Genomic DNA, 25,548 nt, shown 5'->3' with positions numbered 1-25,548 from the left:
AACTGGACAGGGGACAGTTTTGCCAGCAGTCAGAATGAATGGATTTTTAAAGGTGACCGCCGGTGTCTGTATGCGGCCTCTCCGCCTGGGAACCATTTTTTTTTTTGCACGGACACAAAGTCCTACATGCAGGTCTCCAGACAAAGAGGCTGCATACGAACACTGGCGGTCACCTTTAAAAACCCATTCAAATGAAAAGATTTTAAAGCTGACCACTGGCAAGCCGTCCCCTTCCCAGTTTCCCCGGGGTTTAGGAGAAAACCCCCTGGGTGGACAGCGACGGTAGTGTGTACCCAGCCTAAACATTTTATAAGCTCCTTTGGATGCCAAATTACATCTAAAATATATGGTCTCACCTGAAAATGTTACACAATACCCCTATATAATTCTTAATCTGTAAATTTATCAGTAATGAAGAGAGATGATACGCTGTGCCCTGAAATTCTGGGTATAGGTATGTCACCTTGTATATATTTGTTACCTAGTGTATAGGAAATTACTATATTAGTACAACATATAACTAGCTGTCATAAGCCTCAATGAAATGTTCACCAAAGGGTACAGTCTGTAATATCCAAAAGGTACAACAAAAGGAAGAGAAGTATCTCTGCTGTAAAATGTACTATGGAAATGACCAATAATACAGTACACTTGTGAAGACAGCTCCTGGCTGGGGCATCACAATATGGATGTCATTTATTCTACAACATTTCTAAAGCTGAAATACCAGGCATTGTGCATCCATGTTGTGGTCCCTAATGTAACCCTTTGTTTACCACACAAACTGCCAGGTGATGGAGTGTTCCTTAGCTCAGAGACAGCCGAGATATGCTGCTTTATTTCATGTTATGGTAAATTAAGACCTTTCACTAAGATTTCTGGAAAAATATATAAACAAAGAAATGAGACGTGCTTAGTTCAGGGTTACAACTTCCTAAAATAAATGTCCTACTGGGTCAATTTCATTCTGTTATTTATAGCACAGTGTTCTTGATCGGCTATGAAATTGATCATGTAGAACATAGTACATTAGAATTTATGGTACAGTACTTGGCATTGTGCCCAGTGAGAATAGCTAGGCTTTTGTGTGCATGGATGGGATTTCTAGGTCCATGAGTTAAATGGAAGGGGCTATCCAAGGGGTAAGGGGGAAAGGATTATTCTTAGAATAGGCCATTAATTTAAGGTCAGTGGCATCTGACACCTGAGACCCCCAACAATCAGCTATTTTCTGCACAGTATATATACCTACTTCATTTGCATCTGAGCTCACAGAGTACTGAGCTGCAATACCCCAGCAAGGTCACTAAACAGTGTACAGAGCCATCCGTTTCTTCCCCATGCACAGTGGAAAGAACAGCTGATCTTGGGAGTCCCTGGGTGTTTTGAATGCTTGGCTACGCATGCCTTTGTTTTAAATGGGGGAAGGTGAATAAGCTACTGCCAGACAGCTCTTATCTTCACCAAGAGCCAAAGGATCAGGTTATGGGAATAATGGATTGCAAAACAGACACAAACAGATTACTATCCATTTGTGATCCTTTTGTAATCCGTTTGTAATACACTTTCCTTAGACCTCAATGTTAAAATAATAATAATAATAATAATAATAATAAAAGTTGCAGTCTGTCTGGTATCCTTATTTTTTTCTCTGTCCATACACACGCCTGCGGTTGGTTTTTACAACCCTTTGAAATTAAGTGTTTTCAAATGAACCGTTTGAAATCAGTTTTTGAAGATTTTGATACAGTTGCATGGACAGCCAAATGCAGATGTCAATCCAGCCTAAGAAAGTGGATAAAACTTGTAATAAACCCTCAGAATCAAAATGATTCCTTTTATGGGCTGTGAACTTCTGCACCATGTGATGGAAAGCCAAGATACAGCTCTGACTACATAATACTGCATAGATACTACAAATACCACCTAATACCGCATACATATTACAAATGTGTATATATACAGCTCCCTCATAACACAATTATATCAGTAAAGCCTTTAACACCAATGCTATTGAATACCATTTTGTGAAAACTGTGAGATGGGACCTACGAGAAAGCTCCCAAAACCTAGAGCTGCTCACAGTATAATGTTACAAGTGACACTAATAAAAGATGAACGTCTGTATACAACGGCTTCACTGGACTGAGCTCACTCAAAAGTCCAGATGTTTTCAGAGTCCCTTTGGACATATTTAACTTATACCATCGAACTTACATTGTATTTCAAGCAGTATTTTACAGTAGCCAGTAGACATTCCAGGTGATTTTTACCATTGTGGAGTTTTGGGACTTAATTTATTGGGCCCTAACCATTACACTAGAGAACAAATGCATTTTTAAAGGCAACCGCACCCAAAATCCTCAAATTACTCTTTTTACCTTTATTTACCTTTCCATCCAATTTATATTTTGATCACAAATTCATGAAGCTGTATACTTTGTACTAACTATAGTGCAGAAAATGGCAGACTGTTTCAGCTGGGCAACTCTGGAGAATCATTTCCAGGTCATTTCGGCTTATAAAAAGGTGTCTCCAATGATAACATTATATTCATATCTCCACTCACTACTCTTATGTTAAAGTCACACTTTCAATTGAATTTCTGCTTTGTATATACAATAATGCCATGTTTTTAGATATAGTAAGCAGTCAGGATGCTATAAACATCATAAAGGGGCTAGCAGCCTGAGTTTTTCGGTACCCTGGTGTAACATCTCTGCCTGTTTGGGCCTCTGTGCCACCCTCTGCTCGTGTGCTGCGGCGCAGGAGGCATGTGCAGTTTGATAATCTGCTTAAAGTTTTTAGTTGCACTGTGTGAACACGGCTCTAGTTCTTAACTGGATTTGCACCACACCCTCTTCTGCCAAGGTTGCCTCTAGCTTTCTGGTTTTGCTTGCTGTTATATTACTTGTATTCTAATCCTTGACCTCTGGCTTCCCTACTGACAATTCTTTTGGACTCTGATTTGGCACTGCATTGCTCTCCTGTTACCGAACCCTGGCTAGCTGACCTCCCTTTGTTGTTGTTCGTCTTGTCTGCGATTTGTGTTTCACGTATTCAGGGAGGGACTGTCTTCGTGGTTGTCGCCTATTACCTAGGATAGGGTCTGGCAATAGGAAGGGAAAGCGGGGGGCTTCAGCTTAGGGCTCACTGTCCCTTGTGCCCCTCCCTCCAGGGTTCACCAGCAGCTCCTGGTGAATTATCGTCTGCTATTCCCTAACACCTGGTTCTCCAAAAATAAGCCATAGCTGGATTTTGCAGGGTTTTTAGAGTAGGCTTGAAGTCCGCCTTCCGAGTGCTGCCCCCTGGGTTACGCCTCCCGGGTGTTACTATGCTGTGGGCTTGGCTATCTACGTGACCAGGCAGCAGGTGCTACCCCTGCGCACTCACACAGATCTAGCCACTCCACTACAGCACCTCCATCTTAGCATAAAGAAGAGGAGATGGAGATTCTGATACCCTTTAGTGCCTGAAAAATAAGCCCTACCCCGAAAGTAAGTCCTAGCCCTTTCTTCAGGAAAAAAATAATGTAAGACCTTAATATAACACCTGGCTTAGTTTCAGAGAAACACGATTAGTCAATTTAATAGGGAGTGTCCATGGATTGGAAAGGGACCCCTCCATTCTTGGGAATGGGACAGAACTCTAATGATCTGATTTTATAATAGAATAGCAGTAGCTATGATATATTTTTTTTCTGAGAGTACTAGACACTGGATATGGTTAATTTGTTTAACAAAAAATTCTATATATGGAGATGAAAAGCAGTGATAACAGAGACAATCACTCAGCAAATATTAATGTGATTTAGGCCTCATGCCCAGAGCCATGTTACAAACCCAATATACCGTATTTTGCGGACTATAAGGCGCACCGGACTATAAGGCGCATTACCCATGAGCGCCTTATAGTCCTGCCTAGGTCCATATATAAGGCGCACCGGACTACAAGGCGCAGCGCTGTCCGGTGCGCCTTATATGATTGAAAGCGGCGGCCGGCAGACTTTGCCGGCGGCCGCTTAACCCCCCGCGTGCCAGCCGCTTCTATTCATTTCAATGGTATGCTTCCATTGAAATGAATGGAAGCGCTCGGCACACGAGGAGTTAAAGGGATTCTACCTTTAAAAGAACTTCCTTCTTGATCACGTCGGAATAATCTCCTTACCTTTTTACCATAGCCAGCGCCGCCTTCTTCCGCAGCTCCGTCTCTGTCTTCTTTGGGCCTCATGGATGACGCATGCGCAGTCGGCTCTAACAGGCTCTCGCAGCCAGAGCCGACTGCGCATGCGTCATCCATGAGGCCCAAAGAAGACGACACGGAAGGCGCGAACACAGCTCAGGGAGAAGGCGGCGCTGGCTATGGGAAAGGTAAGAGACGAATAGTCTTTTAAGGCTATTCCGACGTGGTTAGGGGGAAGAGGTTCTTTTAATGGTAGAATCTAGAGTTGAGCGAGTACTGTTCGGATCGGCTGATCCGAACAGTACTCGCTCATCTCTAGTAGAATCTCTTTAAGCAGCGGCCGCCGGCAAAGTCTGCATGCCGCTTCCATACATTACAATGAGAGCGCGCTATTCAAATAGTTAGAGATGAACGAATACTATTTGAATAGCGCGCTCCCATTGCAATGTATGGAAGCGGCATGGAGACTTTGCCGGCGGCCGCCGCTTAACTCCTCGCGTGCCGCCGCTTCAAGCCTTATATAAGGTGCACCGGACTATAAGGCGCACTTTCGATTTCTGAGGAAATCGAAGTATTTTATGTGCGCCTTATAGTCCGGAAAATACGGTAATAAAGTCTTAATATGGAATCCATAATCGTAAACATACTATACAGAATACAGCAGGGGAAAAAAATGTGCCTTTAGAGCTTATTCAAACATCCATTTTCTTCATCCATGTTCTGTTCATGGGTTACATTATATCCCAAAACAGACAGAACATGAATGATAATGGGTGAATTGAAAGATGGATTATATAAGTGCATACAAAAATGTTCCATTTTGTATACTCAAATCAGACATGTCTGAATAAGTCCTTATTGAGGTATTCTCACCTAGAACATGCATGTTTGTAATACAGTGAGGCATTGAGGCACCATGCATACTCAATAAGAGTTACGCACTACAGGCTTCATGCATATGGCTCTATCTTATGCATAGGCCCTTGTATCAGGGACATATCAGTAACATAGTAGAACAGATTAAAATACATTTATTCATTACCCATAATTCCACTTGCTCCATACAAGCTGGAGACGTGCACACATGCTGCTATTTTTCCTGTTGACTAGCTTTTCTGCCTGAAGGAGGAATGTAATAGGCTATCAATGTCAACCAGCAATAATTAACCTTTGGGCACGAAGCCCAATCTGTTAGAGGCCTGGGAATTCCACAAGATACAGGTGGACCAACTTACTTGAACTTACAGAAAGTGTAACAACTGAATCCAAAATTTCGCTGCTTGTAAATTATTGACCTTGATATTACATTTTAAAAACATGTGCGGTATCCAATTCCACCCAACCCCATGTCACACATGAGAATGGAAGCCAATTCATACTTTCAATTCCACAGATAAACACCGCAACCTAATTGTGGAAGCATTAAACTACGGAATATAATACAGGCCCTCCACTGTGACCCGAGCATACTTGGATTAACTCCTCCATAACCAGAATCTGTAACTTTATATCTATACTTGTAACTTGTGCTGCTAAGAAATAGAGGAAAGCACGGATGCTGCTTAATAGGATATGTGGGGTCTTTTTACACCACTGGGGGAGCTAGGGGCACAATTTACTACTAAACAGAAAGCTGGTACTACACTACTATTAAGAGGAGCACAACTCTAAGTGGAGAAAACCCCCAAATCAAACGTATGACCAGGTTTGTATATCCCTGATGCAAATCATTTGCAGGATGTTTGTTTCATCATTATTTTGTTTTGTTGAGCTATATTCACACATTGGCAATACTTCCAATATGTATTTCCATGGCAGAAATCTCTCCTTATGTGGATATGTACAAGGATTAGCTCCATTGTCACTCTCTGGGTAAACATTATTGATTACCTATTCTGATAATCTTTTAATAGTCCCACCATGGAGAAATTCAGTGTGTTACAGAAGCATGGATAATACAGTAATATATTACAAGAATGAACACATACGTACAAGCTCATAGCAGATAGAAAAAGTTACTAAGGGCCCCTTCACATGGCTGATACGCTGGCTGCTTTAGAACGTGTAAACGTTCCGTAGCAGCGGCGTCTAAAGCAGATCGCATTGTTTTCTATAGGAGCCGGCAGACGCGCGCTCGCCATAGAAATGAATGGGCTGCTTTTTCCATTCATTTCTATGGGGAGCGCACGTATGCCAGCTCCCATAGAAAGCAATGGGAACTGCTTTAGACGCCGCTGCTACGGAACGTTTACACGTTCTAAAGCAGCCAGCGTATCAGCCATGTGAAGGGACCCTAAGAGTCATAGCAACTAAAAAGAAAAGAAGACTCAGGATCATTTAGTTCTCTGTGTGGAGTGATCTCCACTTAGCCTGATGTTGATCATACAGCCTGATCGCAGTTGGGAGGAAGGATCTCTGATAGCGCTCCTTCTCACACTTGGGGTGAAGCAGTCGGTCACTGATAGTACTGCCCAGTGCTATCACAGTCTCATACATGGGATGGCAGTTGTTCTCCAGCATGGAGCTCACCACGGACAGTATCCTTCTGTCACCCACCATCTGTACTGGGTCCAGGGTTCTCCCCAGGACAGAGCTGACAGGCTGGTTAGAAGGGCCAAGTCTATTTCCCTATATCCCTGGCTGGTATGCTACTCCCCCAGCAGGCCACTCCGAAGAATATGGCTGATGCTACCACAGAGTTGAAAAAGGCTCTAAGAAGTGGCCCCCTGGACTCCAAAGGCCGTCAGCCTCCTGAGCAGGTAAGAGCGATCGGTGAGGGTCTGAATCAGCTACTCTCAACAGTTCATAGGCAGAGAATGCAAGAGGAAGCAGACTGCTCCGTTCTCTGTGTAGTGCAGCTTACCTCCCATCCAAGTGAAGTGTAGTATATGGTCTGACCAGTACACAGCTAACTACTTGCCCCATTCTTTATTCACTGCTGAGAACAGTGCACAGTCAGGCAACCACCAATTGCACTCTGACAACCAGTAACAATCAGTTGCACACTGACAAACCATCATTGTAAATTCTTGACTTGGACAAATCTCAGACAGCTAATACTAATAATATTAATAGATAATTGACACCCTTCTCGGTTAAATTTGTTTACTTAGCATGTTTCCAGAGGGTGGCATGTAAACCAGGCATACTGTATAAGTCCAGAGCAAGTTTAATTCAATATCTGACAGCCTTCATAGAGGGAAAGGCCTGGTATTGTATGTTTCAGCCTACAATGCATCACTATGTCAGCATTCACTTTATATTTTTCCTGGTGGTCCACTATGCATCTACATGCAAATATTACCTGTTACAAATTCTTATAATATTGCCAACATAAATTTATTTTTCAGTAGCAGCTGACCATCAACATGCCAGACTAAACTGATCATGGGGGGATAAATATAAAACAAAAACATAACATCAGAGTGGGCTTGTACAAGGTGACAAATGATGAGCTGACAACAGCCGAAAAATTCAACCAGACAGGTTACATTTTTCGGCAGACACCAATCTGCTGTAAGCTATTACAATCGTTCTCAAACCCTTTATAAATGATCGTGGTCAGAAATGGTCATCCAGAATCTATTTCGGCAACATTCATCTTCTGTGTTTGGACAGTTCTAAAAGCTGATCTGATTATAGAACCATTTTAGACTATTGCTGTTGTACTTGGTGAATTTTGCACAAGTAATTTTCCTCTAATTCACTAGCGCTAGGTTCACACCAGAGTCACCATCAGAGAATCAGGAGAATGGACAGGCGGACAGCTATCTTTGCCAGGAAATCCCCATTGATGATAATGGGGTTCTGTTGGGTGTCCATTGCCTTAAAACTGAAAGCGGCAGTTGAAAAAGCCATTCATGTAGGACTTTTTCGTTTGCTGAGTTCAGTCGGATATTGTGGCAGAGTTTTCAACGGAAATTCTGGCGCAAATGTGACTGTAGCTTAAAGCTTTTTATGTTCCTCTGTTGCAAACACTTTTGCAAACTTCCTTTGTAGAGTGTAAGCCCTTGCAAGATTCTCTCTTGCACAGTACCAGGCAAGTCATATTTATTGTACTTGTTTTTTTTCACTATGTATGTTAACCTTTTTATATGTTTTATGCGCCATGGAATTAATGGTGCTCTAAAGTTTAGGATAATAATAATTGTCTATTTTCCATATAAACTAGAATCATCTAAACTACAAATACATAATACCTGCAATTAGGCCAAGTTCACATCTGTGTCGAAGGTTCTGTTAGAAACTACGAACGGAAAAGTCCTTCATAGAGGACAAAATGATGGAAAGAAAGTCAAACTGACCCCATGATAGACAACTAGATTTTTTGGGCTCTTTTGATCTCCTTCATTTTAAGCATCTGTGATTTCCTTTGTTCTGCTGTTTTAGCTGGGAAGGATGTGAATGTTTTCGGTTCTAGATTTATGAGATATACTTATAAGGCGGCTGGGATCAGGAGCAGGGATCGGTAAGTAAGTCTACGGGTCCATGAACCCAAACACACACTGCTACCATTATACTCTGGGGTCTTTTCAGAACCCGAAATATATTGGGCCAGGGGAGATGAGAGAACATAAATAACACTGTTACTTACCTCTCCTGCACTCTGGAAGGCTTCAGTCTTGTTTGGTGACGTCACAGACGTCTCATGGCCCAGACCAGCGTCATTATGCGTCACTACACTGGCCTGGGTCAGGTGGCGTCTGGTCCAATATTGAAGAGATCTGTGGGAAGTGTGCCGGAGCCAGGGAGAGGTAAGTAACAGTGTTTTTTATGTTTGTATCCTCCCCTGGGTCTCCGGTCATTATATTCTGGGGCCCATGTCAAATGTTCGCCTTAGGGCCCTGGCATTCCTAGTTACACCACTGCTTAAATGTTTGGCATAATTATCCATATTTAGTAAATCATATAACTGCATTTAATAATCAGTACCTTGTATATATATAATTTTCTAATTAAAAATATGTAAATATATTAGAATGTATTTAAGCTTATGTGCTTACACTTGAAGTAATACATGATGAAAGGAAGAATGAAGGCATGTCTGGTTTTAGCAAAAGTGTGAAATACGGACATTAACAAATGCAAAAAGATGTGGAACGTGAACCTCCACAAGCGGACAAAAGGTCATGCTTTTCTACATAGCAAGGCATTAGTGTTTGGACAGTGTACAAGAAATTCCTCCACATAAACCTTCAGTTTTTACATCTCACTATTTTAACAGCTACACTTATACAGCAGACCTAAAAATATTACTTATTTACGGCTTCATTGGGCTTCCTAATAAAACAGCTGGAATATTTTATTGATTAAAAAAAAAAAAAAAAAAGATGTACAGTTCATAAAAAAGAGATGCACTTTCCTGCCCAGCTCTGTGTGAAAATATATGATGATATAAAAGCCAGTGTAAAATTACTATTAAAATATTTACAATACCTTTGGCATCGGGAACTGGCATGCACCTGAGCAATAATAAGCATCAAAGGATTTAGGGGAAATAATCCATTCGCTCCAGCCGATGTCTGCAAAGTCTACCTTTAGGTACCGGCGTGCACAATTTCGTGGCTCATTCCATTGCTTTCTTCTTGCTTTTTTCAGGGTTTGTTCATCAAACTGCAGTGTCTGACTTTTTTGTCGGCCACTTTTTCTTAATTTCTTCTTAGATTTCCCTTTCTCAGCTGCCTTAGCATGAAGTGTTTTGTAGGGTTTTTTCTCCTCCCAACGCTCTTCATCTACGTTATATTGATACTCGGCTCCTGGTAGCTCATTGTTTTGTAATGGTAAAAGAATATCAGTTGAACGTCGACTTCTGTGTTCAAAAAGTCCTGCCTTATGGTGAGTTTTATGAACATTAGGACTATGTGGTCCATGCAAGTTGGAAACAACACTATCTGGTTCGGAAATGGCTGAATCATTAGCATATACTAAGATGTAAGGCTTATGCCTTAGCAAATGCTTCCGATGTGGAGTTGGAGTATCAATGGTCACGTTGATTCTAATAACAGTCTCTCCATTCTGCTTGGCCTCACGTAGAATATGAGTAATGTCCTTCCACTGCCAAGATGGAATGTCACGGTAGGGTGATGAAATGTTTATAAAAAAGTGACCCAACACTTTTGTCTGGTTCTCCTGTGACGTGAAACTGGACACTGTAAAGCCTATGGATATTTCATTCTTTTGATATCCCAGACGAGAGCATGATGGAGAATGTGGACATTTGAAGCTACTGTTTAGTGTATCCCAAAGATAATAATGGAATGTAGCTGAGAGAATGTTTTCTGAAGATGTGAGTGAGGTCAAATTGAAAATGTTGTGAGTGACATCATCTGCATCTCCTAAAAAGCATGAAAAAAAAAGATTTAGTTATTTACACAGTATCCATCATAATCCTAGGCATTGTATTGTTAGCAAATTCATGAATACTTGTTTGGATCTGAATAAAATGTATTCCACATTCACTTAAAGGGTATTCCTGTCTCCAGGATGGTATTCAAACATGTAGTTTAAGCTAACTGAAGAGTTTTACCCAATACTTTCCTTTATCTATCATGATCTATCTTAATCTATCTCCATTTGTCAGATAATGTTCAGTAGGCTTCCTCAGCATTTATAGTTCATTGCCTAGGTTACAGACCACCTTTCTGGTCAGACTGATGACTCAGTCCCTTCTCTTGGCCTCCTATATTCTCTTCTCTTTCTTTGCAAAGTACTCTCAGCTGCTGAACCTTTATAAGAGCTGCAATAGTTTCTTGATAGATCCCTCTACTATTTCTGTATGTAAATCGAGAAATAATGTGCAGTTTAGAATAAGCATGGAGTGTGATACTGTCCTAGCTAAAAACCAGGAAGTGAAAAGGAGAAGGCAGGTAAATCCCTGTGGTAAGCAGATGATACAGGAGGTCAGATAAAACCCTGTGGAGGGGAGAGGAGACAAGAGGAAAGTAAAACCCTGAGATTGTGAAACTCCTTTAAACAGATCCTATCATTGGATACCATTTTTTTCTGTCTAACACGTAGGAATAGCCTTAAGAAAGGCTATTCTTCTCCTACCTTCAGATGTCTTCTCCGCAACGCCATTTGGTAGAAATCTGGGTTTTCTTTGGTATGCAAATGAGTTCTCTCACAGCACTGGGGGAAGTCCCAGCACTCAAACAGCACTGAGGGCATCCCCAATGCTGCGAGAGAACTCTCCAGTGACACCTCTATCCTCTTATGGAACGGCCTCTCCCTGTGTCTTCTTTTGTCCTGTGGTTCAATCCTCTAGGCAATGCACAGTTGACTCTGCCATTAGGCCTCAGGCAAAGCCGACTGCACAAGCCCCATGGCCACAAGATAATAGCTGCCGCTTACACAATAAGCTGGTGTAAGAGGCCATTTTCTTGTGGTCGTGGGGCATGCGCAATCTGCCTGAGGCTTGATGGCAAAGCCGATTGTGCATGCCTGGAGAATTGAACCACAGGATGGAAGAAGACACAGGGAGAGGGAGTTCCAGAAGAAGATAGAGGTGTCGCTGGAGATTTTTCTCGCAGCATCGGGGACGCCCCCAGTGCTGTTTGAGTGCCGAGGACTGGCCCAAGTGCTGTGAGAGAACTCATACAGAAGAAAACCTGGATTTCTACTAAACGGTGGCGCAGAGAACATATCTGAAAGTAAGAGAAGAATAGCCTTTCTTAAGGCTATTCCTGTGTGTTAGTCAGTAAAAAAGGTATCCAATGATAGGATCCCTTTATTAAATTTGGGATATTTTATTTTATTTTAACTATTAATCTACAGTTCAGACACAACTCAGATCTGCATTCTGTATGTTAAAAGGACTGCCTAGTTCACATCTGTGTTTGGGCCATTCCGTTCTTCTATCCACATGAAATATGCAGAGAGAAAAGTCCTGCAAGCAGCTCTATTTTCTTTTTAAGCAAAAACCGTGCAGATACCACACAGACCCCTTTATAGTCTATGTGGTCCGTGGATTTCCTCAGGTAACTGCTTTTTTATGCTTATGGGTTTCCGCTCGGGGGGGGGGCAATCGGACTTCCCGAATGGAAACCAGTACGCAGATGTGAACCGGGCCTAAATAATATTGAATGGCAAGAGTCAGTTACACCCACTGAATACCCTGTCATCAAACATATATCTATATATTATGGCATCAACAGGACATATTATAGGCATGACAAATTCCTGTATTGTTGAAACCAGCTTGCTCACTATATGAACACATTTTAAGGAATGAAGATTTAAGTAATACCTTCCATGGATTTCCATAGCAAATCACTTGAAAAATATGAGCTAGCTAGTATAGCTTTCATAGTTTATGTGATTCTCATATATTCTTAAATTACTTTTAGAGATTCTTCGATTTACAGTTAACAGCAAAACACTTGATACTATTAGAATTGACATTGTTTTGTTCCATTGTTGCTTTATAAAGAAAGGAAAACAGGAAAGGACCTGAAAAACCTGATTTTGTTCTGCTGCCCCTTTAAATAAGCACTGAGAGTCGATCCTCAACCAATCTAATATTGAAAACCTGTCCATAAACCTATCCATATGAACTACCCTATGACGATGACCAGTAGGTAAGCAATAAGGGGTCATCAAATATAAGCTTTCATGTAGAAGCTGAAGGAAAACTCCAAGGGGCTAAAATACAGATAATAATGCTGAGTGTCACATTTTTATTATTAATAATGACCCTTTTCAGTATTCTGACAAAACCTTCAATAAAAACCTTTCTAAACCTTTCTAAATTTCAGAAAAATACAATGGTCAGAAGTGTTCCATTTACTGCTTTAGTTTCTATAACTTCTGAGGCAACTGTCTGAAAAGCCATCACATACGATATTTTCCCTAACTGTGAAAGTCCATGGATACAAGTCCAATACAAAGAGAAAACACTTTTTTAACCATCTTGCTAAGTTCCCTTCTTGAGCTGTGACTGCGCCCACACTGGCAAAACTGGCAGAAACACGGACTCTCATGCTAAGAAACACTGGAGAGCTGTAAAACGGAGCTCTGTGGAAAGTATAAGTAAAGTACAGCATGTGTGTACATTCAGTCTGGACTGGAAACTGACCAAAGAATATGAGAAGCAGGTTTAGTATTTCATTCAGACACACCATGTACCCAATGGTTAATAATCACATTACATGTACCTTTCATTTGGGTGTTCATCCTCAAATATAATACATTACAGAATAAACTGTCACAACGTTAGGAAAATCTATGAAGCAGGAATAGGAATTATGAAGTAATCTCTACAATAGGAAGATTTACTGAAGAGGTGTCACTAATATGGAGAAGTAGTCATCAGCTCTGAGTCTACACAATAAAGAACCATGCTAAAAACATAAATCACCTGTGATGGTAACCCCCATATATACACGGTATATGCTATACTTTCCCTTATTACCCTGCGTATGGGATAGCTATCATAACAATCATGTAATATTTGTTAAAAATAAAAATAACATTGCATAGTTGCTATCTTATTTATTATTATAATTTTATATTTGGAGAAATAGATGTAAATAAACAACAGTCAATTGGTAAGGCTTTGTTCATACTGGCATTGTTCTCTGTTCAACTACCAAAACAATGGATCCTAAGGCTGCGGTCACACACTGCTGCTAATAGTGGTCATGCTCTGTTGTTTAACTAACACCTAATTGGAAATCCATGCCAACTTGCACGCTTGTATGGTTTCTGCAACATCACATCCGCACCTTGGGAACATATTGTAGTCTAAGGACTCTCCACTGTTGCTCTATATGTCACTGTGCAAAGAACTTCCTATAGCATCAAATAGTATGCTTCTGTAAGAAACTATGGACATATGTGTTGTCTTTGGTGAGACAATCCCTTTAACCATTTTAAGGCTAGTATTACATTTACTTGGCTGGATGTTACTAGTGTTATCTTCAGATATTACATTGTTTTACTGTTTGCTACGACTCGACGATTACAATATTAGCTATATTAGCAGAAATGTGAGTATTCAGCTCATAGGATTTTTTTTTACAGAGACTCACAGGGTAATCTAACATAGTGATTTAGTGGGGAGTTTGTAAAACAAGACAATATAATGAAGGCCAGTAGGTGGTGCTATATTCTAAAACATTACCAGAGACTGCACCAGCAAAAATACTATTTCATTAACTAATTTTATATTGAGCCCATAAGCTTCTGTGAGAGTCCTATGTATTTAGCACACACGATAAAAAAAAGAAGTTTGGAACTATTTTGAAAATTGCAAATTTGAACTTTTTTTTATAAGTAATGAATCATTTACCGAATAATAAATAATAATAATAATAATAATAATAATAATAAAAAAGAGTTAAACTGTATCAAAAAGGCAAAATCTGAATATAGAGAAGACCCCAATTCACTTCAAAGACCTTCATGCCATTTATACCACAATCCATAGCTAAACAGTATTGCTGTGTTTTTAATGCTTTATTAATTGTCTTGTAATAATATAATAATAATAATATAATGCTATATTATAATGTTCACCTTACTGCTGCAGAAAGAATAGCTCATCCATATCCATATACAGTACTTAAGACACAGATAGTATTGTCTGAATGTGTCTGCCTTTATAGACAAAGATAATGCACTTCCCTGTTTCCCCCAGTAAATTACATAGATTGTCCTTCCTCCATTTGTCTCCTAGTAAGTTCTATAGACACATATTTCACTGCCTCCCTGAACTACTCAGTGCACTATGCACAACATATAGTGCTGCTTCCATGTTTCACCCTTTAAATTTTGCAACATGGACAGTAGTGCCTCTCTGTCTCCTCTCCATTGCAATCGGTTAACTCTACAGCATAGGTAGTACTGTCTATCTCTATTCAAACTATTTCATGTTCTGAGCCCAACAGCCATCTATATCTCTTAAGTAGAAAATCTGGAAGGGGTCTGGAGTTTTTCTTTAATGTGAAAAGGTATTGACAACATGCCACAACTTCTTACTTTAACAAGAGCGAGGAAATAGAGATGAGCGAGTAGTATTCGATCAAATACCTCCCCGCCATAGGTATGCGTGTAAGCGGCCAAACACCAAGGGGTTAAACGCATGCCTCCCAACCGTCCCGATTTCCACGGGACATTCACGATTCCGGTGACATGTCTCGCGGTCCCCGTTGGAGGAAGGTATGTCCTGATTTCAACTCAGATCTGCGTCCAGAGGACGCAGATCTGAGTTGAACACATACGCAGCTGAAGCAAGGAGCTGACACAGGTCAGCTCCTCGCTTCGCCGCTGCCGCCGGCTACTGGCTTGTAGACGCGATGTGATTACGTCACATCGCGTCTACAACTGTGCGCCACTGAGAGAGAGAGGCGCTCAGAGTGCAGCGGGGGAACGAGGAGAAGGTAAGTTTAATGTGGAGGTGGAACGTGAAAATGGGGGCAGATGAAGGAGAGGACGGCATGACACTGGGGACAGAGATGTGGGGACATGAATCTGGGGGCAGAGATGGAGAGGACATGAATCTGGGGGCAGAGATGGGGGGGCATGAATCTGGAGGCAGAGATGGGGGGACATGAATCTGGGGGCAGAGATGGAGGGGACATGAATCTGGGGGCAGAGATGGAGAGGACATGAATCTGGGGGCAGAGATGGAGAGGACATGAATCTGGGGGCAGACATGGGGGGACATGAATCTGGGGGCAGTGATGGGGGGGCATGAATCTGGAGGCAGAGATGGGGGGACATGAATCTGGGGGCAGAGATGGAGGGGACATGAATCTGGAGGCAGAGATGGGGGGACATGAATCTGGAGGCAGAGATGGGGGGACATGAATCTGGGGGCAGAGATGTGGGGACATGAATCTGGGGGCAAAGATGGGGGGATATGAATCTGGGGGCAGAGATGGAGAGGACATGAATCTGGGGAAGAGATGGGGGGACATGAATCTGGGGACAGAGATGAAGGGGGGACATGAAACTGGGGGCAGATGAAGGGTGTATATGAAACTGGGGGAGAGATAGAGGGGGAACATATAATTTATGGGTGACTGTATTAATGAGTGGGCGGAGTCAACACAAAAGTGGGTGGGGCTAAATTTGCCGTGGCACGCTACGGTTCTTCAAAAGCTGGGAGGTATGTAAACGCATCGAATATTCGATGCACTTAACCCCCTGATGTTCGGCCGCTTACACGCATACCTATGGCGGGGAGGTATTCGATCAAATACTACACGCTCATCTCTACGAGGAAAGTGTTGTTAGACTTGTTACTAGATAAACTTATTAAATTGGGAAAAATAGCATCCGTAACATTCTATGTGATAAGTAAATGAACACCAAGCAAAAATATTATTAGAATATTTGATTTCAATCCTTTCAGCTTTACTGAAACTGCTTTAGGCTAAGGTCCCACAAAGCAGGCCGCAGCAAAAGAGACAACGCATTGCGGTTTTTCCCACAACGCTTTTCACAGAAAGTCTGCAGAGGTTTCTTCCATAGACTTTCTGCTTCTATCACCCTGTTTTCCCGAAAATAGGACCCCCCCCCCCCCCTTCACCTTCTGGATCACATACAACCGGCAGTCATGCCGGCGCTCCGCTAAGGAAGCATCAGCATGACTGCCGATTGTTCCCCACTCCAGCCGCTGCATAAGACATCCCCCGAAAATAAGAAAGGTCATATATTTCGTTAGATAATTAATTATAAGAGACTGTCTTATTTTCGGGGGAAACAGGGTATAACTATAGGGAAACCGCAAGCGTTTCTGTATGCATAATAGACATGCTGTTATTTCCAAAAGCAAGGCGGTTTTGGAAAACGTTGAGTGTCCCTGCACATATTTTCCACAATATGTTGATGGGATTACCTGGAATTCCGTGCACATTGCAAGGATTGCAAAATGCTGCATTTTACGCCGCGACCACGTGGGGCTCTGGCCTCAAATAGTGTATTCTTTTTTGTGAAGCTAGTTGTGAAGCAATCATTTGGCCTCAAATGGGCCACATAGGATACTGATGGGAACAGAGCTTACTTTTAAGTACATTATATTTTGTTCAACTTTTTTAAGGGAACAGAACAAACTTTAGGCCGGGGCCTCAGGGGCCGGATACGCTACAATTTGACTGTGGCAGAAATGCTACAGGAAAAATCATGACGTTTTACAGTGATTGAAAAGTGGATAGGATTCATGCGAATCCTGTGCCCACTTTGCAATTAAAACCGCAGTGTGGACACGCTCCTATTTCCAATACCGGCACTGTTTTGGAAATCGCAGCATGTCAATTATATCTATGGAAAAGTCAGCGGCTTTCCTGTAGATATAATTGTAACAGAAAGTCCACAGAGGAACACTCCGCGAACCTTCTGTTCAAAGCGCTGCGGGAAGAACCGCAATACATTCCCGCCGCAGTTTTTCCTGCAGTGCTTTATAGCTGCAAATCGTCCACTGGGGCCTTAGCCTCAATCTTACAACGTTACTATTACATTATTTATCTTACTACAGGAAGAGCCTTGATGGGACTAGTAATGCATGAGCAGCAGGTGGTTTCTGTATAAGATATACATAATAAAATGAATAGGTATAATTTGTGAGGTTTTTTTTGTCATCATTTGTATAAAATTAATGGGAAAAAAACAAACAAAAAATCAGTGTGTGAATACACCCCAATTTTTAGCAGTCAAAACAGTAAAGAAAAAATCCTGCACAAAACCTGTGTTTAATAGCTTCTGTGTGAAATGTTCATATACCTGCAATCACTGGTGTAACTAGGAATGGTGGGACCCCATGGTGAACTTTTGACATGGGACCCCCAACCAACACTGAAGACCCCGACTGACCCCCCCGCATTCTCATACTGGCCTCTGCACACTGTATGATGCCCCATATTGGCCCCTGCACACACCATTATGCCCCATAACGGCCTCTGCACACACAGTATTATGACCCATTGTGGACATAGTATACTCTGGGGGGTTTTCAGACCCCATAGTAAAATAATCGGAGACCCGCTGCACTCCCTGCTGATGTCGGCCATTTTCAATGACATACGAGATGTCACATGACCCAGGTCCTGCGTCACAACACATAAGGACACAGGCCCCGGTCATGTGATGTCAGGGACATCATTCAAGAAGGCTCGAAGCCTGCCTGAAGCCAGGAGAGGTAAGTAAATAGGGCCTGTAACGGTCTATTAAAAAAAAAAAAAAAAAAAAAAACTCTGCGGTAGCGGCTGTCACCGGGCCCCTTAATGTCCCAGGCCCTGTGGCAGCTGCTACTGCTGATACCCCGATAGTTACGCCCCTGCCTAAAATCCATACACTTCTGAAGATTCTGAAGACAGAGAAGTCATAGTTTACTACCACAGTTCATTGACTCTGAGGTGTCATAATCCGCCATGTTTTGTAGCACAATCAAAGCTTCCTGTCTCTGAATTAAAATTCAGAAAGAGGTATAGCTACAGGTAATAGGACAGGTAGAGCTTACAGTACGGTTTTCATTTCTGGCTGGAGATGGAGTCTATATTTCCCGCTGCCTCTTATGGTTTGCTCTTCAGCCTTTCAGACCCAGTTTTCAGATGCTTTTCTGTTCTGACACAAGAGAAGATACTTTTGTCATTCACTTCACCTAACAATGCTGCCGGCTTCACAAAATTTACAGCCTACCGAACCCTCCCTCTCTTTTAGGCCATGTTCACATGTGCATTGTGGTTTGCCTTATAAAGGTAAATTCAGTCTTCAGATGATCATAAATAAGAGAAGTGTCGTGGCTAACATGCTATTCCCATGAAAGGGCAATTGTTTTAGCAAATGTCAAATTGTGCAGATCTTGCTACAGGACATTCATATAATCTATTTGATGATATTGAAATATTTAATAGAAAGTAAACTAAAAAAAAGAACTACCCAGAACCTGTAGAGCATTTCCTCTAAAGTGACAAACTATCAAAGGGTGTCAGTAAAAACAAAGAATACGCCACTCCTAAAATAATTCTAATAATCCCCATTATGACCCTTTGTCTGCTGATTTACAGAGTTAAAAGGATATCTCAAAAGGAAATGACTTCAGGAAATGGAGCCTGCCTGGCTTGGATTTACATGTACCTTTAAAGAGCTGAACTCCCTCACAAGTGTCAAAGTGAATGTTTGTGAAGAGAAAATTATAGTTTCATTATCTGGGTGCAGTCTCGAATAGTTACATATGATACATCCGTATACAGGGCAGCTTAATGTGTACTGCTGCTTTGCCGCTATCCTAAATTACGTACTAACAACAAAAGTAAGGATTATGCCCTAGTCACCAAGCTGAGTTTTGCAGATTTATTTATTATGCTTTCTTGTATAGCGCCATCATATTCCGCAGCGCTTTACAGATATTGTCACTCACTGTCCTGTATAGGACTCACAATCTACATTACCTATCAGTATATTTTTGTGGGGGTCTATGGTTTCCTCCCACACTCCAAACACAGGTAGAAAATAAACACTCCTAGCAGATGTTGTCCATGGCAGGATTCGAACCCAGGACTCCAGTGCTAAAGTGCTAACCACTGAACCACTGTGTAATTTCCATTAAGGTGTGGATTAAGGTATGGACTGCATACACAACCAATGATTTTAATGGGTGCATGCAGATACCCATTTTTTTCAAAAGAATATTCTATTTTGGTGTGTTTTACCCACAAGGCTCCCTTCTAGTCTAAGAGTATGTGGAAATCACAGACAACACACAGAGGCCAGTTATGTTTTTTTTTTTATTCTGGACCCAGTGTAAAGTATAGGAAAATTAACAAATAAATGGATCTTTTTTTCTTTGAAAAACAGATCAACAACATACAACACACTACTAGACCTGGATAAATCAATTAGTCACACCCGGGTTCAACCCGAATATTCCAAATTATTCCTTTTGTAATGAAACCAAACAAATGCCAATTTGTCTCAGACTGAATATAATACCCGCTGGCACATATTGAAGCAGGACATACAGAAGGGACACTTGTGTGGGACTCAGCCTGTGATGTTCTAGCATTACCTGACATCAGCTGATAGCCTCTCAGCCAACAGACAGTGGTAGATGGACACCTTACAGGGCCAACGTCTTACGCACTATATAGGGTGCTGTAAGCTGCAACACAAGGCATTACAGTAATTGTGGAGTTAGTTTGGGATTTGTGTTATATGTCAGAATTGCTGTAATGACTATTATAATTAAGCATTGTGTAGTAAAATGACTGTGAAAAAAAAAAACAGGGCAGGGCAAAATGAGGGGAAGAGGGAAACACTTGTGCAAGTACTTACAATAAGAATGCAGATGGCAATGGCAACACTACTTATGGTCTTGACAGCCCCACCAGTAGCCAAAGTGTTTTCATACTTCCTCAGAAATAATGCAGCTTCAATGTCCAAAAGACCTTCCTGGGGAAGATTTAAGGCAACCTGGGGTGGTGGGGTCACTGGCAGACATGTTTCCACTGCTGCTGATTTTGGCGAGAACAGCTATGTTCAGTCATCTCCCTATGGAATCTTTTTTGTACATTTTGTACATTTGTCATTGTGCACCAAATGACAAATCGATAACAAGGTGCAGTATCTGCAAGTAGTTAATTAGCTATGGGCGTGCAGGAATACGTGTAGGAACTAGGTCTCTCTATACTATGTGCATGAAATGGCGTCACCAGATCATTTGGCAAAATAGAATTGGCAGAGGTACCAAGTGAGCAGAATGTTCTATTCCTTCATCCTATGATGATCTTTGTATTCAGGTCAAACCTACACCTAGAACATGGTCATCGTCATTATTACCTCTATCTACTTCTCCTCCTCCACACCAATATCGATCATTATTAAAGATGAGTGAACACTGTTCGGAGCAGCCGATCCGAACAGCATGCTCCCATAGAAATGAATGGAAGCACCTGGCACGCAGACTTTGCCGGCGGCTGGCCGCTTAACCCCCCGCGTGCCGGCCGCTTCCATTCATTTCTATGGGAATGTGCTGTGAGCATGCTGTTCGGAACAGCTGTTCCGAACAGTGTTCGCTCATCTCTAATCATTATCCATAATGTGTGTCCAGCAAACAGCAATCTGCACCCATCTGACTGGTCTGCAACTTTAACTACCACCTGAACAAGTTACTGAGGGTACAGTTGCTGCCAGGCCACTTAATAGAATCCACTGCGTTTCTCTGACTGATGGCAGCATACATTCTTGATGGGGTATATCTTGATGGAGAATACCATATCACCATGTGGGCTCCTCATTGTGGGGAAAAGCGCACATCACCATCAATACATGGAGAAGCACTTATGGGCAGGGACAGTACATAGCTATCACGCACTACTTGGTGCTGCACGTGCATCCACAAAGGGGTCTTTTTTGTGATTTTTTCTAAACGCATTTATAACTTTTTAAAATTGCAGGCACAATGATTGTGTGCCACAAATTTCCCTTCAAATTGTGCCAATTACCACTCCACCAACACAATGTTGATGTGGCATGTGTTCCCATAAAGGGATTACAGGCAGGATAACCCTGGTTCTTTTCTTCTTACCATATCTATATTAAAGGAAGTTACTCTTAAAGTTGTAGGTCACTAAACTGCCAATACTCCAATACTATGGCAATGACACTGAGTATTTTACTCATAATCATTAGTTTTAGGGTCCATTCACATGCAGGAAAATGGTGAGGAATTTGATGTGTAATTTCAACACTGAAAAAAAAGCCTCCCATTGACTTCAATGTAACCCATTAAAGTCAATGGGAGGCTTTTTTTTTTCAGCGCTGAAATTCCAAACCAAATTCCTCACCATTTTCTTCCTTGTGAATGCACCCTTAGTGTTTTTTTCTAGTTTCTCTTGAAAATAGTAGTTACCAAAAACTATCATCTACAGGATCAACATTTTCCAGAATAAACTGATAAAAGTGTTAGAATATACATGAAAACCACAATGCATACACACTACAAGGACACCTGGAAACACTGTATACATACCCTACAAAGATGAAAACAATGCCACACTGTACACACTGCAAGGATACATGGAAACTGTAATAAAAGGACACATGGATACATTGCCATACTGATAACACAATTCAAAGACACATGGAAACACTGCCAAACTGTACATAGATTAAACTCTGTAATATTGATATGTGATGGTGAGACATAAGAAACTTTCATATGAAGAAATAATAATATTCATGCTCTCCTATTATTTTAAACAAAGGCCAATGTCCCAGTGGGTATGAATTATGGGTACTTCGCTGTCAGACAATGGAAATAATGTAAGAGAAACTGAACCCAATAGGGGAGAATATGTATAGTGTAACCACCTGATAGGTCAAAGGGGTAGTTCAGCTCTGCAGGTAAAAGAAACAGGATGACAACTGAGGATGGTCTCTTCAAGCCCTGCTTTTCGAGCAAATTCTTAGAAAATGACTCTATTCTTCAGAATAATCACTGAAGTCGTGAAGTTTTAAAAAAATGTTCTGATCAAAATATAACAAAAGAACTGGGCACAACCATTTCATTAAATAATACATATTAATGTGTTGACTTTAGCTCACTAAACTAGTGCCAGGAGTCTTCGAGGTGCATTTCATTAAGTAATGGCGAAAATGGGTCATAGGATGTCACGTTCATTATTGTGCTTGTATGATGTCTTTATTAAAAGAAAGAGTAGAGAACATGTGGTGCTCACAAACATCATGAAGGCTCTCTGTAATATCTGTTGGCAATATCTGTTGGTTACTTTGCTCACAGTCTCTATTACCTTAAAGGGCAAATCCAAAAGTGTCACATTTGTCAATGATTTGTGTTTGGCATTACAGTTTACCTAAACTGAATAAATTGGGCTAACTGCAATATAATAGGCAACCTGTGAACAGTCTTTGATACTTCAGACTTTTTGTTTGATCCCTATGTCACAGGACATAGTACTTGGTGTACAACAGACTGCTGCACACTGCGTGATTGAATGCTTTGTAGGTAACTTCCAGGGAACAAGGAAGAAGAAAGCACTATGTATAAAACCATAAGTAATACCAGATAAAAACAAGTAAAGAAACAGGTTTAGTGGGTCAAATGTGAATCAAGAGAAAATAGTGTGAATATCTTTTTTCAAGTCAGTGTTTTCAATGCAGATTAGACAAAGGACATTACATATATTTCTACAAGTATTCCCCATTCAGACACTAAAGTGCATGATCAGTAGGTTGTAAACAAAAAATATCTGATTGCAAAATGATCTGTTAGAAAGTTTTCCTGTTATGACTAAACTTTCCATTGCCTAGAGTCAAACAATGAATGAACAACAGCTTTACTGCTGATATTAATTTCACATCTCATTATTTCAGTCTCTGTCTTTTATATTGCTCAGGCAGGGGCGTAACTTCAGGAGGTGCAGAGGGTGCAGTCACCCGGGAGCCTTAGGAGCCCCTAAACACTGGTATCAGTACTGATATTGCAGCTTCCATCTGGTCCAGAAACCAAGGAGACCCACAGATTACCCTAACCACACTAAGGTTGATTAAACTCCTTAGCACCTGTGACTATTACTATTAAGATGAGGAGAGGGGGCCCTGGACAAAAGATTGCTCCAGGGTCCACAAGACTTTAGTTACACCACTGTCCTCAAGAATTTTCTTTGGTTTTAGTCTAACTGTAGGTCATATTGAACTTGTTCTAAGACAACTTATAAAGACTAATGAAATGAAATTAACTTATCACCTCCTCTGTTTCTAGTGAAATGGGTTACAACAGATGACATTTTGTCCCACAATGTTTGCAGAATTGGGGAAAATCTTCTAGATGGAGTAGAGAGGCCAGGCAATCCTGCTCATATGATGTGTGTCCACAACATGACCCTGGTCAGACCATGCACTGAGCTGAATGAGTGTGGTATGGCCAGTACACAGTGTACAGAGCCGTCTGCTTCCAGCTTTGTACAATGTGCAGTTGTCAGCTGAGTCTAAGATAGATGGGTTCTAGAACACCCATAATCTCTGCTGTGGTCTATTCTAACTATATATATATATATATATATATATATATATATATATATATATATATATATATAGTCAACCTACCTTGAGAAAGCCAATAGTTATTTACCTGGCTATCTCTAGCAGTCCCATAGACTTGAATTAAGCACAGCAGACATGAGTGTCCATTGCTTCATTCAGGCAGACAGCTACAGAAATTCCTCAGAGAAATTCCCAGAAATTCTTGGGGATTTCAGCAGTCAGACCTTCGCCAATGTGAAACATCACCTATTCAGTGGGCAGGGGATAACTGTCACTAGTGAAACAACCCCTTTATTAAAGGACCTTACATTACATAAAACTTAATGATTATAAATAGAGATGAGCGAGTACTGTTTGGATCAGCGATCCGAACAGCACGCTCCATAGAAATGAATGGATGCACCTGGTACTTCCGCTTTGACGGCGGCCGGCCGCTTAGCCCCCCGCGTGCCGGCTACATCCATTCATTTCTATGCGAGCGTGCTGTTCGGATCGGCTGGTCCGAACAGTACTCGCTCATCTCTAAACTAAGGTTTCCTGAAGCAAGTGAAATGCGTGACAGTTTCATCACAAGCATGGACAAAAGTGGTAGATAGAAAAAAACAAATCCTTTTTCTGTAACTAATACTGTTTAACCCTGTAGAGGTATCAGTCACCATGTTTTACACTTACAAACTAGCCTACAAAAGGGCTGAGGAGTCAGAAGACCAAACCAGTGACTCTAACTCCTCTATTTTTCTATAGCACAACTCGTGGTGACCACTTGTTCATGCAACCAAATATAAATCTAGTTAATGATGCAATATTGATAAATGTGTATAATTATATAACTTTTTTACTACTTCTACTCCAGCCAAACCTGTCCCTGACTCAATAGCAATTATTATGCTTACTTATATAGCACCATTATATTCCGCAGTGCTTTACAGATATTGCCAATCACTGTCCCATATAGGGCTCACATTCTCTATCAGTATGTCTTTGGTGTGCGGGAGGAAACCAACGCAAACATGGGGAGAACATACAAACTCCTTGCAGATGTTGCCCTTGCCAGGATTTGAACCTAGGACTCCAGTGCTGCAAGGCTGCAGTGCTAACCACTGAGCCAACATGCTGTACACTTACTGCTGTAATGGTTGTAATGTGCTAAAGTACTTAAGAGTCCTCCCTTGCATGGTAATACTCATGTATTTATAAAGCTAGTGCGGGATGACTGTAGAAGATCCACCATAGCCACCTTTCCTTTACAATAACCTTAGACTCCAGATATACTAATTGCCTAAATGTACCAAATTGGTAACATTACTCAGGTAGAAGTTGGATGGGGAGGGAAAATACAGACTTTTCCTAACTTGCACTATCCAC

The 25,548-nt window shown here is 41.2% G+C and overlaps 1 protein-coding gene across 1 annotated transcript in view; it reads right to left on the bottom strand.

The window, feature by feature from the left end:
• BMP3 (bone morphogenetic protein 3) overlaps positions 1-25,548 on the bottom strand; it is a 45,907-nt gene that overhangs the window by 1,185 nt on the left and 19,174 nt on the right. Inside the window, exon 3 of the mRNA XM_075283896.1 lies at positions 9,619-10,517. Coding sequence (XP_075139997.1) covers positions 9,619-10,517 — 899 coding nt within the window. The remainder of the gene's footprint in view (positions 1-9,618; positions 10,518-25,548) is intronic.

This window comes from Leptodactylus fuscus, chromosome 1 (assembly GCF_031893055.1).
Source record: "Leptodactylus fuscus isolate aLepFus1 chromosome 1, aLepFus1.hap2, whole genome shotgun sequence".
NCBI lineage: Eukaryota > Metazoa > Chordata > Amphibia > Anura > Leptodactylidae > Leptodactylus > Leptodactylus fuscus.
Note: the sequence above shows the minus strand (reverse complement) of the source record. Positions and strands in the feature narration are given on the sequence as shown.